At 40.7% G+C, this 17098-nt stretch overlaps 1 protein-coding gene across 1 annotated transcript; it reads left to right on the top strand.

The window, feature by feature from the left end:
- Positions 1 to 3443: 3443 nt before the first annotated feature.
- On the top strand, positions 3444 to 16742 carry LOC139309982 (vomeronasal type-2 receptor 26-like). The gene is made up of 7 exons (XM_070934164.1): positions 3444 to 3596; positions 3764 to 3939; positions 5024 to 5309; positions 6902 to 7688; positions 10125 to 10339; positions 14611 to 14737; positions 15838 to 16742. Exons 1-7 carry the CDS (start codon positions 3444 to 3446, stop codon positions 16740 to 16742), a joined length of 2649 nt encoding a protein of 882 aa, XP_070790265.1.
- Positions 16743 to 17098: the final 356 nt, after the last annotated feature.

Below are 17098 nucleotides of genomic sequence, written 5' to 3' on the forward strand. Positions count from 1 at the left end.
ATGACTGACTACCTCATGGATGTGATGTAAGGAAGATGGGTGAGATTGGGCATAAGCACTTAGCCAGAAGTTGGGATAATTTATACATCTGCTTGTGGTCACTTTAATTTCATATAAAAATGGGCCCTGGCCTGAACAATAAAGCCTTAGTAAAACCACACTTAGAATCCTGCATCCAGTTTTGGTCACCATATTATTAAAAAAGATGTAGACATGCTACAAAGAGTGCAGAAAAGTGCAAGAAATATGGTTAGGAGGCTGAAGACTAAAACATATGAAGAACCATTACAGGAATTAGGTATGTCTAATCTAGTGAAAAGAAAGAGCAGGTGTGGCATGATAGCAGTGTTCCAATATTTGAGAGGCTACCATAAAGAAGATAAGGTCAACCTATTATAAAAAAATAAAAATAAAAAATAAGGCAAGGCAAAAAACAATGGATGGAAACCAAGAAAAGAAGTAACCTAGCATTAAGGAAATTTTTTCTAACAGTGAGAACTATTAACCAGTAGAACAGTTTCCTTCAGATGGATCTTGACAAACTTGAACACTGGGCCCTATCTAACAAAATTAAATTCAGTGTAGAGAAAAATAAAGTTTTACACTTAAGCAAGAAAAACCAAAACTATACATACAGATTGAGTGAAACCAGGCTTAATAGCAGTAACTATGAGAGGGATCTTGGAATCCTAGTGGACAACCAATTAAATATGAGCCAACAGTGTGTGATAGCAGCCAAAAAAAGTCAATGCAATCCTAAATTGCATTAACAGAAGGATTCAATCAAGATCATGTGAGGTACTAATACCACTCTTAGTAAGTCCACCTAGAATACTGCATCCAGTTTTGGTCACTGTGCTATAAAAATGGATGTTGGAACTCTAGAAAGAGTGCAGAGAAGAGCAACAAACATGATTAGGGGACTGGAGGCTAAAACCTATGAAGAATGGTTGCAGGAACTGGGCATGGCTACTCCCTGCACTGTGCCAGTAGGGCCCATCCCTTAGAGGAGACATTTCCAATCAAACAAGAGGTTGTCCTGGCCAGATCATCAGAGAAGCTCCACATACTATCCTCTCCTCCAGCATACCCTCCCTACCCTTACCAGGAAGGGGCATTGACCTCCTGCAGCATTCCTAGGCTGGTCCTCCAGGACTCAAGCTGTGTTCCCTCCTCTATCACCTTCATGAGAGCTTGATGCTTCTTCTCCAAGATATTGGGGCTTTCCTTCCAAATCTGCACTGCACAAAGAACCCCTATTTAGCAGAGGCCATGTGTTTGGGCTTGCAACCATGAAGCAGATGCTGCAAGCGCACAACTTCAGCCAGATTTGTGTGGCTCAAATGGAGCTGACATGAAGACTTCGGCAATATTTTTGGAAGGGTTTTGTCATTGCCTCTTTCCTATGGTTTGAGAGAGTAGCAGGCCAAGGGTCACCCAGTAGCTTTGTGCCCAATGCAGGACTAGAAATCATGCTCTCCAAGTTTCTAGCATGGTCCCTTGTTCACAAGACTGTCTCTAGTTATTTCTATACAACCCATTTAACCCAGACACTTCACCAATGGCTGCATTCACACTTGCAACATTTACCCATGCTTTGTTTTCAACAGGTTGAACCTGTTGGCTGATCGATCAGTACATTATGGGAACCTCAAAGTGCATTACTTCACCAGAGGCAAGATGAACAATAGTTTATCACTGAAATAAGTTGGGGACACTTTTCTTCCTGAAAGGGCTATATTCACATAACAGTTGGAGAAATGTTATCAGCAGCCACAAACAACAGGGCAATTCGTTCGCTTGCGCCATCCATGCACGCGTGCAGCATCAAAAGTAATGTCAGGGTTCCAAGTAACACCCCCAATGAAATCAAACTCTGAGGCCTGAGTTTCCTCAAAGCTAGTTTTTATTAGAAATGTCATATTGGCACTGTTGTGGTCCACCAGCAGCCTGCGGAGCTGGCAGTGGAGACGGACAGTGAGGAGGCTGGGGAGAACAATGGGCCAGTCCTGGAGTCAGGGGAAGGCCTGGATGAGGGCTCTGCATCTGAGGCAGAGATGGGGCAGGGCCATCTGGGAGCGATGCGTGGACTCCAGAGCCTCCAGAGGTGGATAGCAGAGAGGCAGAGGAAAAGGAGGAGCCTGTTCCTAGTGCATGCATGCGAAGAGCTGGCAGAAGGCAAGAGCAGCTAAAGCAAAAAGGACGACTTGGGAGTAAGGCCAGGAGATGATTGGCCCCTCCCAGAAGACTTAAAAGAGCAGCAATGGCTCTTGGGATCTTTGTAGGAAAGCAACATTGCTACATTTGTTTCTTGTCAACATCTCTTGCTTTTGAACCTTTGCCAAGAAAAGCCTTTGGCAGGGTTCCAAAGAAGACAAAGGTTGGTGATGAGGCTGAAGGACTGTTTATGAAGAATTTGTTTTGAAATTAATTTGGACTAAGCTGAGAATGAGGTAATTCTCAGGTGTTCTAATAAAATATGTTCGTTTAGGACTGATTGTGTGTGGTAATAACTACTTGGGCCTAGGTCATAACAGGCACATCTGGGAAAACCTGAATCTGAGAGCTTCTGGGGTTTTCTCACTCAAAAGAAAGTTCAAGTCCTTGTCCCTCACCCACATGTCCATTACAATGAACAAATCAAGTACACTCTGGAACAGAAGATACCTCCTCATTCTTCTCAACATAGCTGCAGGACACATTGGCCTTGACTTTCTAAAAGAATTTTATTTTGACTACATATCGTCTTCGCTCTATACAATCCCCCCTCCCATTTTCCCACAGTAGAATTTGTGGCAGACCTGAAGGCTCAAATATGGCTTCCAGGTCTGACAAGCACAGTGATATAAGATGGGATTGCACCCGGGTGGATAGGCGGGCCCACCCGCAGGTCACCATTACTGATTCACCCAAACCGGCTGAATACCACCTCTGCTCTCAATTGGCTCTTATCCAATAATTGACATTTCCAGAACTGATGGGAAATGAACTTTCACTTTAGACACAAGGAATTTAAAATCAGCTCCAATTTAAGATTGAAATATGGAGATCTAACAGAAAGGAAAATCACAAAAAGACCTACTCTTAACATTAGGAAGAGTTCAAGGATACTGATTGCCTCCTTTGCATTAGAAGACAGGCATGATTAGAATTGTGCCATCAATATAGAGTTTAATAAAACTCCATAGTTCTGTGTGACCTTCATCAGCAATCTCTGGAGACAAGACACAACAGTGAAGGAAGGCAGAAATCAATTATCTCGATGTTGAACCTCCAGCATCACTTTCTGGACATGTTGTGACAGGAAGGACTACAACACCCTGGGAAGTGTATTTGTGATTTTTCACTTATATGCTATTCTCCAGATGACCCTCTGCACTTGGAGTCTTAGAAGAACTTCAGGATCCTCAGAGGGGAAATTATTTCTCGCTATAATTATCTCCATGCCAGCCTTTGAGACATCTTCAGCTACATTGACTGCCTTTGATGTTAACATCAGACTGAACCAACAAGAAACCAATCTTACAGCAGAAAAATGCCACAGATCACACTACGCGACACAAGTTTTGGGACAGGAAGTGATTGTGCTCTTGAAGGTACCCTTCTCTTCTTTCCATGTGAAGAGCTTTGTCTCTTTCTGAATCAGGAGAGCGAGAGTGCTTTGAATTCTCATTCTTCTTGCTCTTGTTGAGAGGCAGGAAGGGGATTGATTCAGCCCTATTAAGTTATGGATCTTCTGCTTCTGATGCTGCTGGTGTCTCAGGCAGTCTCTGAGAAGCTTCAAATCAAATGCCCGCTGAATTTTGAGATCCGAGATGGGGAAAAACCCTGGAACTATTACAGGCCAGGAGACCATCTCATTGCCACAGTCTCCACTGAAACAATGCCACTGCCTAGAACGTTGCCTTTCAACATGGTTCCTTCTAGTGAGTCTCGCTTGTAAGTTATTCAGTGTGATGGATTTGCATTCCCTGCATTTGCAGTTCTAACACCCTTTACTTTGCTCACTCCTTGCAAGACCTCTCCATTTATTTATTTATTTATTTATTTATTTATTTATTTATTTATTTATTTATTTATTTATAAATTTGTATACCGCCCTTCTCCCTGAGGACTCAGGGTGGTGAACAGCCAAGTAAAAACATAAACTACAAACATTAAAATACAATTAAAAAGATATATATAAATTTGGCCCCATGATTAAAAACAATAACAGACAATTAAAAACATTTTAAAAAGTGTTAGGCCAGCCCGGCTTGCTGGAAAAAGAAGGTTTTATGTCTTCAGCCATTTTGATTTTCATGGCTTACCTCTTTTGTCTTCCTTTGTGGAATAGTCTCAAATCCAGCCATGTGGCAAATAAAACTTGAAACAAGTCCAGATTATTTATGCATTCCCATCTAATACTGTGTTCATTACTGGGATACTGAGTTTGGTTTAAAGTAGAAATTGAGAGGGTTGTAGATGCCTCTTCCTAGCCCATATTTAAAAAACCACTCGTTGATATTGAATGTCTGATCCTTAAAGGAATAGAGGATGATTTCTATTTGCAGTTGTTTTTCCGGGGCACTTAAGGAACACCTCTTCATTTTATGGTGGTTCAACTTTAATGATTGAATGAGCATGAATACAAGTTAGTGGCAGTGGTGGGATTCAAATAATTTAACAACCGGTTCTCTGCCCTAATGATTTCTTCCAACAACCAGTTCACCAAGCTGCTCAGAAAGTTAACAACCGGTTCTCCCGAAGTGGTGCGAACTGGCTGAATCCCACCACTGGTTAGTGGGCAGATGAAAATGAAGAGTGCTACAAAGAAGGGGGGATTTGGAGGACTCTCTCCATCCCATCTTCTAAAAGACCATTAAAATGGTATGCCGATGGGTGGCTATTGTTTGCCTTTGGCTTTGGATCTGTATTGGATTAAGATACAGTAGGCTGATGGAGACAGAAGATTAGACTGAAAAAAAAATGTTTCTGTTGATGATGATGGTAATAACATGAACATTTTTTTTTTTTTTTACAGTGCAGGACTTTATTTTAAACTGCTAACCCTGGCTTTCGCCATTCAAACAGTCAATGAGAATCCCCAGCTCCTGCCCAATCTCACACTTGGCTACAACCTGCACGACAACTATGTCAGCACCCTTGGCACTTCAGATGCCTTGCTGGACATCCTCTCTACCGGGCAAGCCAATGTTCCCAACTACAGTTGTGGAAGGAAGGAAAACCTTTTGGCTGTTGTTGACGGAGCTATGAGGGAAACATCCACTCAGATGTCAACATTAGTAGGCCCCTACAAAGTCCCACAGGTTTGTGTGTGTGTTTCTCTATCTGGTAAAGTGAGGGGGGAGGTTGTGGGTGAGCAATAGATCCAACTATATTCTGTCTGTGGAATTCAAGAGCTGTTTTTCACCATGGCCTTTATAGTCAGGAAGGGATCAAGTGTGGCTTGGTGTGAACAAAGAGATGGAGTCCAACGTATCTCTGTTATAAACACATATTTATTCAGCTGAAGAAAGGTGGATCCTTCCATAAACTGAATGCAGTTTGAAGCAAGTATGTATAGTTTTCTCAGCTCACAGTAGATAAGGTATAAAAGTTATAAAAATACATATGTATGCCTTCTGCGATTTGGATCACATCTCTAACCTCAGGTAGTTCCTGGTGCTCCAGGATTTTTGAAAGATATAGTACAATGGTTCTGAGATAACATCTGACAGCTCCTTCAAGAACTCTGGGATGTAATCTGTCATGTCCCAGTGATTTATATTTGTCAAGATGTTCTCTCACTATTTTTTTTTCTTATTTTAATTTTTATGTCTAGTCTGTCTTTTATGGTTATGTTTTGGTAAGTTGGGCTATAGTTTCTTTTTGCATGAAGACTGATGCAAAGAATGAATTAAGCAGCTTTGCTTTCTCTCTATTGTCTGTTACGTCCTTTGCCATCTTCTCCCTTTAGTGGACTGTTTCCTTGACTTTTTTCTTTTTCTATATACGTTGAAAAAACTTTTTTTTTTAATTATCTTTGACTTTTGTTCAAAGTCTTTGTTCATTCTAAGCCTTTTCTTTCCTGACTTCATATCTGCAGATTCAGTCTATCTGCTGATATTCTGCCTTAGTTATGTGTCCCTCATTCCATTTTTTTTGTACTTGTCCTTTTTGTCTTTCAGTTTATCAGAGAAAGATCTTTATGTAACCATTCTAGTTTCTTCTTGGATTTCTTGTTTTTCTTTTTCAATGGTATTATGCTGGATTGGGCTTTTATTAACATGTTTTTCATAGTTTCCCAAGCTCCTTGGGTTGTTTTCCTTTTTAAGATCCCTGGAATCTTTCCTAAGCTCTAAGTTTTGTTAAAATCAGCTCTTCTAAAGTTTAAGACACTGGTTGGAATATGTTCTATTGCTTGTGTTTGCATTATATTGAATTCCAATATGATGTGGTCACTCTCCCCCAAAGTTCCTGCAAATTCAACCCTTTATATTACCTTTTCTCTGTTAGTAAGAATTAGATCCAATATAGCATTTCTTCTAGTTCCCTCCTCTACTTTTTAGATGATGAAGTTGCCCGCTATCTTGGACAGGAATCTCTTCTATCTTCCACTTGCTGCAGAATTTGTCTCCAAGTTGATATCAGGGTAGTTAAAGTCCCCCATTTATTGTGGGGTGTTTGTTTTTCTTTTATTTTTATGTAATTAATTTTAATTAACATAATTAAATTAATTACTTTTAATATTCTGTATCCTGCTTTTTTGATATAGTTCAATTAGTAATCAACAATTATAAAGTATCATTCTAAAGTATTCTATTAAGTTCATGAGTATGAAGTTGGAGTTGTTAAAATCTTGTATTTTGGATTTGATCTGTACCCCAATATAGCACAGCATTCTTCATTGCCTTTTCAGATCAGTGATGCATTTGTTTCAGAGGCTCAGAATGATAAAAGTCAATTCCCTTTTTTCCACTGGAAGCTCCCCCCAAAAGGGATCACATATCCAGCAATTGTCCAACTCCTCCTCCACTTTACATGGACCTTGATTGGTCTCATTACTTCAGACACAGATAAGGGAGAGAGTTTCATGAGGACTTTTACTCCTGTGCTTCTGAGGAATGGAATTTGTGTTGTTATATCACGACGATTCTCAGCAACTGGATATACAGCACCTCTCGGTGATGATGTCTCTAAGTGGAGACAAGTCAATGTCTTTGTGAACTACATCGAAAATATTGACATTTGGGACAGAATTCGTATTTTCCAGTTTAAATTTGAAACTATGCCAGGACCGATTGAAGGGAAAATCTGGATCTTGGGAGCCATTGAATATCTGGTACCGAATAGGGAGGATCTTTACAAATACGCCCATAGTATTTGGAGTTTTGCTTTTCAGGAAAAAAGAAGTCCAGAAGATGATCCCCTTGGAACCAAACTCTATGTGCAATTGGAAGAGCGGTATTTCCACTGTTCTTTTTCAAAGCACATTTTTTCTGTCAAAGGTCGGAAAAGATGCACCCAGAAAGCCCCATTGGAGCCTGACGAGGAATGGAGGAAGACATGGATCCCTTTTCACCTCCGTTTGCACAGCATTATTAGGACTCTGGCCTATGCCTTGAAAGCTGCATATTCTTCCAGATCCAGAAGGAGAAGCAAGAAGGGCAAAGAGAGTTTGGGGGCTCTAAGGCTGCAGCCATGGCAGCTATGGAGTTCCTCCCTGGATAGCAATAGCTAATAGTCTGCATTTTTTCCTCTGGAAATCCATTTCTACTCCAACACCATTTCAAAGGTTGTTCATCCCAAATTGTATACCTAAAAGTCTGTAGAGATTCTCAGTCATCCAGGTCATGGTTGTCCCAAAGGTGCTTTTTCAGGAGGCAACTGGGCTTTCTAGTTTTTTCTTTGAGGATGTTTCTTTTAGGATGCAGACTACAGGAATCAGGAGCACCACTCAGGTGACCTGAGGACACAGGTAAACCTCCAAGTGCTTCAACAACCCTCTAAAAGGATGCAGATGACCAGCTGTCTGCAAGGAATATAAAACCTTCCATTCCCCTCCATCCTGTCAGAGCTGAAGAAGCTCCTTGGATGAGAAGTGAAACGTCTTCAGAGAAAATCCAGTTGCCTCTTGAAAAAAGCACCTTTGGGACAACACTGACCTGAATGACTGAGAATATCTACAGGTATCAAAATAGGTTTGGCTATGTGTTGATATAAATGTTGCATCACAAAATCATAATTTATCAAGCAGCTATTTTATTATTAATGACAATATAGAAATATACATGACCAAGAACTAATTGTTATTCAGAATTCACCAGTTACATGAGAAGCATAGAAAATCATTTCAGTACAATTTTAAGACCATTTCTATACACTTATCATAGTATTCAGCCTTCACTTAAGGTTCAGGGTTCAAATCATCACATCAGAAAGTATATTGCTAATACTTAGATGAAATCAAGTTATATCACCATCATTCATCTATTATGAGATCTATCAATCTATTAAGAGAGTATAATGATATTTGGATATATGGCATAGCAGCAGTCTAGATAGCAGGATATTGTAAACTCAAATCCTGCCTTAACCATGAAACCCATCTGGGTTAATTTGGCCAAACATTCACTCTCAGCCCGATGATCCCAGGTTGATTCAGCCTAGGTTGATCAGTCTCAGCCCAGCCAATCTCACAGGGTTGTTTTTATGGAGAAAATAGAAGAAAATCTGTTGGATAGAAGAAAATCTGTTGGCTACCTAAGCAGCCTTGAGTTATTTATAAAAATAATAAAGGTTGTGTGTGTGTGTATATAAAAATTATACATAGGTAAAGATAAAAGTTCCCCTCGCACATATGTGCTAGTTGTTCCCAACTCTAGGGGGCAGTGCTTATCTCCATTTCAAAGCCGAAGAACCAGTGCTGTCCAAAGACGTCTCCGGGGTCATGTGCCGGCATGACTAAATGCCTGTTGTGGCTCCGATCCCCGAGCCTGTATTATCAGCAGGAGAAGACTCTGAAAGTGAAGGAGAGGAGTTGGCAAGGCCTCCCTCTCCAGGACCCTCCTCTCTGGCAATGCCTCAGGAGTCCTCCGAAGGCCAAGAGATAGGCCAGGGGCCAAGCACTTCCGAGCAGCCGCAGTTGGACAGTGATGAAGATGAGTCTTGGCTGGACCCTCGACAGTGTCGCAGAGATAAGCGTGCGCAGCAGAGGAAGAGGAGTGCCAGAGATTAAGCTGAGTCACTGGACCACACCCCACAGGGGATAAAAAGGGGGTGTGGTGGCCGTTCAAGCTTTGTGACGAACAAAAACTGAAAGTTAACAAGTCTCTCTGCGTTGCTGGAACTTTGTATATTCCTTGCTTGGACTGACTTTCTGGACTGAATTTGACTAATCTCTTAACTTCTGTGATTTTGTTTTGATGTTCCGGATGGAGGAGAAAACCCTCCCTTTGTAAGTAAAGACTGTTGGAAGCCAGCCACTGGGTTGCTGCCAATTCTGTTATCAAAGAAACTCTTGTCTGCTGTCTTATTTAACTCTTGGCCGTCTGTCAGGATGTGTGTGTGAGAACAATGCCAAAGGCGCACAGAATGCTGTTACCTTCCCACCAAAGGTGGTCCCTATTTTTCTACTTGCATTTTTTATGTGCTTTCAAACTGCTAGGTTGGCAGAAGCTGGGACAAGTAACGGGAGCCCCCGTTACATGGAACTAGGGATTCGAATTTCATTGTACACATATTGTGCATTAAATAGCTTTTGTGGTTATGTTTCCCATCTGGTCTACTTAGGAGAAGATTAGCCTGCCAACTTTCTTCTTGAGAATTCCATACTTTCTTTTATTCCCCCCAAGGCATTTATGAATAATCTCATTGTTTGTTTCTTTGTTCAATTTATTTGTGATACGTTCTAAAATGTTCCATTTAATAGATATATTTGGTCAATTATATTTTGTCAATACATATTTTTTTTTCCAATTTATCCGAGCCTTTTTCACGTTGAAGATAGTGGTAATGCTAGTTCTCCCAACTCACTATATTTGCAAGTTAGACAACTGTGGATGAGACTTTGAAATGTGAAAAAGACCACTTGGGATAAGAAAACAAGTTTTCTGCTTTTAAAATTCCTGGATTTCTATTGTAGTTCCATCCATTTCTGGAGAAGAATGAGTTTTGCAATATTTCCCATTGGAAATTGTTCTTGGACCAAAATGGAGATGTAACAGCAGATCTGAACGTTGTAAGCTGGGTGCTTCTTCCCGGGTGGGATCCCATCGATGAGCAACTGGGGAGTTTTGAGAAGCAGAGATTTACTGTCAATAAAGAAACTCTGTCACTGTTAAAGTCGGTCAACAAGGTGGGAGAAATATTGATGTCTTTTCTCTATTTCCTAAAGCTTGAGCATCAATTTCAGGTTAGAATATAGAATAATAAAGTTGAAAATGACCTCGGAGATGTTCTAATCCAACCCTCTGCTTGAACAGGATACCTGTTGCCATTTCAGACAAATTGCTGTCCAGTCTCTTTTTGAAAGCCTCCAGCGATGGAGCACTTACAACTTCTGAAGGCAAACTATTCCTTTGGTTGATTGCTGTCACTATTAGGAAATTTCTCTTTAGTTCTAGGTTGCTTCTTTCCTTTGTTAGTTTCCAACCATTGTTTCTTGTCTTGCCTTTTGGTGCTTTGGAAAATAGTTTGACTCCCTTGACTTTGTAGGAGCCCCTCAAATATTGGAATAGTGATATCATGTCAAATCCTTCTTTTCATTAGACTGGACATACCCAATTCCTGTAACTGTGCTTCGTATGTTTTAGCCTTCAGCTCCCTAATCATTTTTGTTGCTCTTCTCTGCACTCTTTCCAGAGTCTCAAAATCTGTTTTGTATTGTGGTGACCAGAACAGATTCCAAGTGTCAGTCTTATTAAGGTTTTGTAAAGCAGTACTAGAACTTCACATAATCTTGATTCTGTCCTTCTATTAATGCATCCAAGGATTGCATTGGCTTTTTTGGCTGCTGCTCTACACTGTTGGCTCTTATTTAAGTGATTGACCATTAGGACTCCGAGATCCTTTTTGCAGTTACTGGCATTAAGCCAGGTTTCACCTAGTCTGTACCTATACAGTTGGTTTTTCCTGCCTAAGTGTAAAACCTTGCTTTTCTCCACATTAAATTTCATTTTGTTGGATAGGGCCCTTGTTCAAGTCTGTCAATATCTTTTTGAATATTAAGTTTGCCTTCTGGGGTGTTGGCTATTTCTGTCAGCTTAGTGTCATCTGCAAATGTGATGAGTCCCCCTTCAATTCCCTCCTCTATATTGTTTATGAAGCAGGGGTGGGTTCCACTTACCTTTGCTACCGGTTTGCAATGGGAGTACACATGGGGCCAACTATCGGTTTGCAATGGGGCCGTGCATGCACGCATGCTTCGCTCACATTCACAGAAGCTTCCTGATGACATCGGGGTTGGTGGGCGGAGCCTCCCACCAGTTTTACTACTGGTTCTATAGAACCAGTCCAAACTGGGGGCAACCTGCCACTGGTGCAGAAGCTTCTGTGCATGTGCAGAGCATCCGTGATGACATCCGGGCAGGTGGGCAAAGCCTCCTGCCACCATTACTACCGGTTTGCAAGATCCGGACTGAACCGGTAGCAACCCACCAATGTTATGAAGATACTGAGAAGTAGTAGGTCTAAAATGGAACCTTGGGGTGTCCCACTGCTTACTGTACTTCCCTCCATGTGGATGTAGTTCTGTTGAGGACTACATGTTGAGTACGACATGTATTTGTTGACACAAACCCATTGGATGGTGGTGCTGTCTATCCCACACTTTACTAGCTTGCCAAGAAGTAGGTTGTGGTCTATTAAAAATGCTTTACTGAAATCTAAGTATACTATATTGTATGTATGTATGTACAATTAGGTTGGCTAAGCCTAATCACCAAGGTGATTAGGACTTTCACTGGAAATTGAATGTGGGGAGTATAAATCTCATGATTTTCTTAGGCTGCTTGGAAAGATTCAGTACTATTAATCAATGTGTCCTTTACATGGTAAAATATGGAGCAATGTTCTAAGTTGATTTTGCACTGTCCAACATAGGATGCCGGGTGACAAATTTTCAGGACCCAGGTCATGGCCCTTTGGTGTTTTCTCTGCAATCTGGTATCCCCATAAAACTGGTGAAAGATGCTTTTAAGTGCTGACAGTTGTGTTGCTGATAGACTCAACTTTGTTCATTCCTTATTCCAAAATAGCAAAGGAGAAGGCAATTCTGTTAAACAGTTCCCAAGTTAAGGTCAGAAAAGGATGCAGTGGCTCAGTGGCTAAGATGCTGAGCTTGTCAATCGAAAGATCAGCAGTTCAGCAGTTCAAATCCCTAGTGCCATGTAATGGGGTGAGCTCCCGTTACTTGTCCCAGCTTCGGCCAACCTAGCAGTTCGAAAGCACGTAAAAAATGCAAGTAGAAAAATAGGGACCACCTTTGGTGGGAAGGCAACAGCGTTCGGTGCGTCTTTGGCGTTTAGTCATGCTGGCCACATGACCACGGAGATGTCTTCGGACAGCGCTGGCTCTGCGGCTTTGAAACGGAGATGAGCATCGCCCCCTAGAGCTGGAAATGACTAGCACATATGTGCGAGGGGAACCTTTACCTTTTTAAGTTCAGGTTTGTACCGAATCCAATGAAATTGAATTAAGACCTGGATAGATACCCCCTTTGTGGCAAATATTTCTTGGGATTCAAATTATTCTGGCTGGACACAGAGTCCCCTGAAGGGAAAAATCCACAGTCAGTAATGCTTTTAAAGAGGCCAGGTGCCCAGAATTAACCATGGTTTCCTTTCAGCCCACTGGAGTACAGCAATAGGACTTCTGCTCATTGGAAGGCAGTCCAAGGTATTTAGTTCACCTGAAATTCTAATAACTGATCTGATATGAGATATTATGACCTGACCGAGAAAAGCAGAGCATTGAAACAAGACTTTGATTGAAAGAAAGCCAATGATGGGATTCAGCCAGTTCTCACCACTTCGGGAGAACCGGTTGTTAACTTTTTGAGCAATTTGGCAAACTGGTTGTTGGAAGAAATCATTAGGGCAGAGAACCGGTTGTTAAATTACTTGAATCCCACCACTGAAGAAAGCCCTTCCTGATATTGAAAGTAACAAGAGAGAACTCGAAATGAAATGTTACTAACCCTTGTAAGGACCTTTTCCTAATATAACCGCCCTACTCCTTCGGGAGTAGGGCGGTATAGAAATCAAATAACAGGGAGTTATCTTAACTGAGAGACTATTTTAGATAACTTTCAAAGGGGAATCACTTTGCAATCTTTTATATACCGTACTTTTCAGAATATAAGATGCACCTTTTCCCCCCCTAAAAGAGGGTAGAAATGTTAATGCATCTTATTCACCGAATATGGCCATTTTTTGTCTCCCAAAACTCCACCCTGCGTGTCCTGTTTTCATGAAAAACGCACTCGTTTTTCACAAAAAACAGGATGTACAGAGGGCTTGGGAACCTGCAGAGTGCTCCTGTGGGCCAGGGAGGGCAAAAATGGCACACGTGGGGGGTTGGAAGGCCAAAAACGGGCCCATTTTTCACAAAAACGGTGTCAAGTTTCCGGAAGATGCCCTAATTAATTCATGAGCCATGATCCAAACTTCAAAGGAAATATATTCATTTATTAGGAGCACCATTCTGGCAATACTCGGATGCAGTTAGGACTGATCCTGTGTAGATTTACGTTCCCCTATGACCCTGTCTCTCCCCTCCTCTCTGGCCATGTCATAAATCACATTCTCCAATTAACCACTTTGGCTGGCTGTGAACCCTAATGCCCTCCTTCTGATTGCGGTCAGAAAGAATGTATGGAATTCACTTCAGTTCTCCCTCCCTCCTGCTCATGGCAACTTGAAAGCTTTGCAAGTTGACAAACCGGACGTGCAGAGGGTTTGGGAGGCCTGCAGAGTGCTCCTGGGGGCCGGGGAGAGCAAAAACTGAATGCGTGGAGGCCAAAAACTATTTTTTTTTCTTGTTTTCCTCTTCAAAATCTTGGTGCGTCTTACACTCCAGTGTGTCTTATAGTCTGAAAAATACAGTAGTCTTTAAGAAACCTTTGCAGATCCTACCACTTGTAAATTTCTTTCTTTATCACAGTTTTATTCTATTTTCATACATTTAATAGAATAAATATTTAATAAATCTTTTAGAATAAATTTTATTCTAAAATTTAACATGAATACATCAGCATCATCCTGCTTTAAAATCATGGACATATGAAGAATAGTGGAATAAATTTTAATACAGCCATGAGAGTAGAAACCACTTCTTGTCACTTAATGATTAAACCTTTTCCCAGTTCCAAGCCTCCTAACTTTATTAAATAGAAAATAAGATGATGTTCCAAAAGCAAAAGGGATGAACTAAATGAAGACCCTGTCAGTAGTTGTATTTCTTGCAACTACTTGGAACTAGTTAGAGAGTTCAGACTTATCTAAGTGAAGAACAGAGTCTCTTTGGCTAATGTTCATTTTGACTGCTATTTTCTATGCATAGTTAGTCTTAACGTAGCATAGTTAGTCCTAACGTACTTTCTTTGCCATTAATTTTGTTTCTGCTTAGTCTCTGCCTCAGTCCAAATGTGGGGAAAAATGTCATCCTGGATTTGTCAAGAAGGCTCGAGAAGGAGAGCCAGTTTGCTGCTATGACTGTGTTCCTTGTCCGGAGGGGACCATCTCCACTCAGGAAGGTGAGTGACACCATAGAAAAGAGCACAACTTGGGGAAGTTAGATTCATCCACAACATTTCTATGGAAGTGCAAGTTAAGAGACAGATTGAAGCTCAATTGTTTCCATCTTTATTTTGGAAGTGCAGAATATCTTATCTAATGGGAAGAACAGCAACATGATCTTGAAAGAGGGGCTGCGAAGAGATAAAAGATTTTGCCATATTAGGCAACCTGTATTACTACCATATAGAATCTCTGTTCTGTTTATAGTTTGGATGTTTCCTTCTATATTTTGACTTCTAGGAAAATCAGATTTTATTTTTCTTTTTTTTTTTTTTTAGAAATTTGAGGAAATATCTAACTATAATTTCTGGAAGGATTCTTGCAATGTATGTATTGCATATGGGCCTCCCTGTGAGAATCACTGGAAAGGTATTGCTGGTCCAGAATGACGTGTTGTGGACAGTTATGGGGACATCTCATTCCACCCATATTTCCATTGTTCCTGTTCGCCATTCTAGATTATTTCCATGACTAGCTTCTTCTGCCACCGTGTTAGATTTCACAACATAGAGTCCAGTATGTTAAGAAATGTTATCCAGCAAGACTCAAAAAGTGTATCTAGAAAGATTAATAGATTGATTATTAACCTCTAATATTATAGGTTATGCACATTAACATGAAATCCTAAGATTTCCCTGAATTACATACATCATACACACACTGTGTGTGTATGATGTATGTAATTCAGGGAAATCTTAGGATTTCATATTAATGTGCATAACCTATAATATTAGAGGTTAATAATCAATCTATTATGTGTGTGTGTGTGTGTGTGTGTGTGTTATTCATTTATTCAATAAATTTTTATCCACCCATCTCTCCTACAAGGTGACTCTGGGAGGCATAAAAATTACACAGATATATATGCACACACATGCATACATATAGATACAGGTGTGTGTGTGCAAATGTATGAAAATGATATTCTTATTATCTTTATTTTGGGGAGATCGTAAAACATGCACTTGGGAAAATGACCTTGGTATCCAATATCCTAAGAAGTTATTTCTTAAAATGTAAATGAGAGGTTGTTAAAAAAATATTTTGGTATTTGCAGATATGGAAAAATGCAGCAAGTGTCCATCTGATCAATATCCAAATGAGGACCAAATAAAATGTATCCCCAAAATTATAACCTTCCTGTCTTATGAAGAATATCTGGGAATCATCCTGGTTTCTTTTGCCCTACTATTGTTCCTAATCACAGGCCTTGTTTTAATCATATTCATTAAATACTTAGAAACTCCCATTGTCAAAGCCAACAACCGGGACCTCTCTTACATCATCCTGGTCGCCCTCCTGCTTTGCTTCATGTCTTCTTTTCTTTTCATTGGTCAACCAAGGAAAGCTACTTGCCTTCTTCGACAAACAGTGTTCAGCATTGTCTTCTCAACTGCCATTTCTTCTCTCTTGGCCAAAACAATCACAGTGGTGCTGGCTTTTCTGGCCACAAAACCAGGAAACCGAGTAAAGAGATGGTTGGGGAAGAGATTTACTACCTCTATCATCCTTTCTTCTTCTGCTGTCCAAGTTATCATTTGTACCTTCTGGCTGGGAGTTTCTCCACCATTCCCTGATTTTGACCTCCACTCCCAGCCTGGAGTGATCATCCTGCAATGCAATGAAGGTTATGTTGTCATGTTCTACATCACCCTCAGCTACCTGGGCTTCCTGGCTGCCATCTGCTTCACTATGGCTTTCCTGGCCAGGAATCTCCCTGGGGCCTTCAATGAAGCAAAACTAATCACCTTCAGCATGCTGGTCTTTTGCAGTGTCTGGGTTAGTTTTGTGCCTACCTACCTAAGCACCAAAGGGAAATACATGGTGGCTGTGCAGGTCTTCTCCATTTTGTCCTCCAATGCTGCTCTGCTGGGCTGCATCTTCATCCCCAAGTGCTACATTATCATTCTAAGGCCAGATCTGAACACAAAGGAGCAACTTACAACCAGAAGAAATGTATAAATGTGAGACAGGGGAAGTTTAAGACTTAATTAACAGTCTACATCAATAAAATGGTCCAAGCTGCTCTCCATACATTAGCAAACCAATGTTTTTAATATGTTTAAAGAGTGTTTGGAAGATAATGTCCCCAACTGGATAAAGTAAAATTCAAAGATGTTCATTGAGCTTTTTGAATCCTTAAGGCAGAATATCTACCAATGCCCTTAGCCTACTTGAGGCCTGAGATGCCACACCCAGGTTTTCTAATCATGACACTTGTGCAATGGAAATCTTGTTGCCATGCCAGAAATATATAATGGGGGAGGCTTCTAAAATTCCATTATTTTGGTTGTACTCTTTTAAGTATAAGAGCCTTT

This window comes from Pituophis catenifer, unplaced genomic scaffold, assembly GCF_029215685.1.
Source record: "Pituophis catenifer annectens isolate HBS135680 unplaced genomic scaffold, rPitCat1.0.hap2 SCAF_2, whole genome shotgun sequence".
Lineage (NCBI taxonomy): Eukaryota > Metazoa > Chordata > Lepidosauria > Squamata > Colubridae > Pituophis > Pituophis catenifer.

Excerpts from the sequence above, each read along its gene's own strand:
- LOC139309982 (XM_070934164.1), top strand. The coding sequence starts at position 3,444 with ATGCCAGCCTTTGAGACATCTTCAGCTACATTGACTGCCTTTGATGTT. Across the intron at positions 5,310-6,901 it reads GCCCCTACAAAGTCCCACAG|ATCAGTGATGCATTTGTTTC; the intron begins GTTTGTGTGTGT and ends TTGCCTTTTCAG. Across the intron at positions 14,738-15,837 it reads GACCATCTCCACTCAGGAAG|ATATGGAAAAATGCAGCAAG; the intron begins GTGAGTGACACC and ends TGGTATTTGCAG.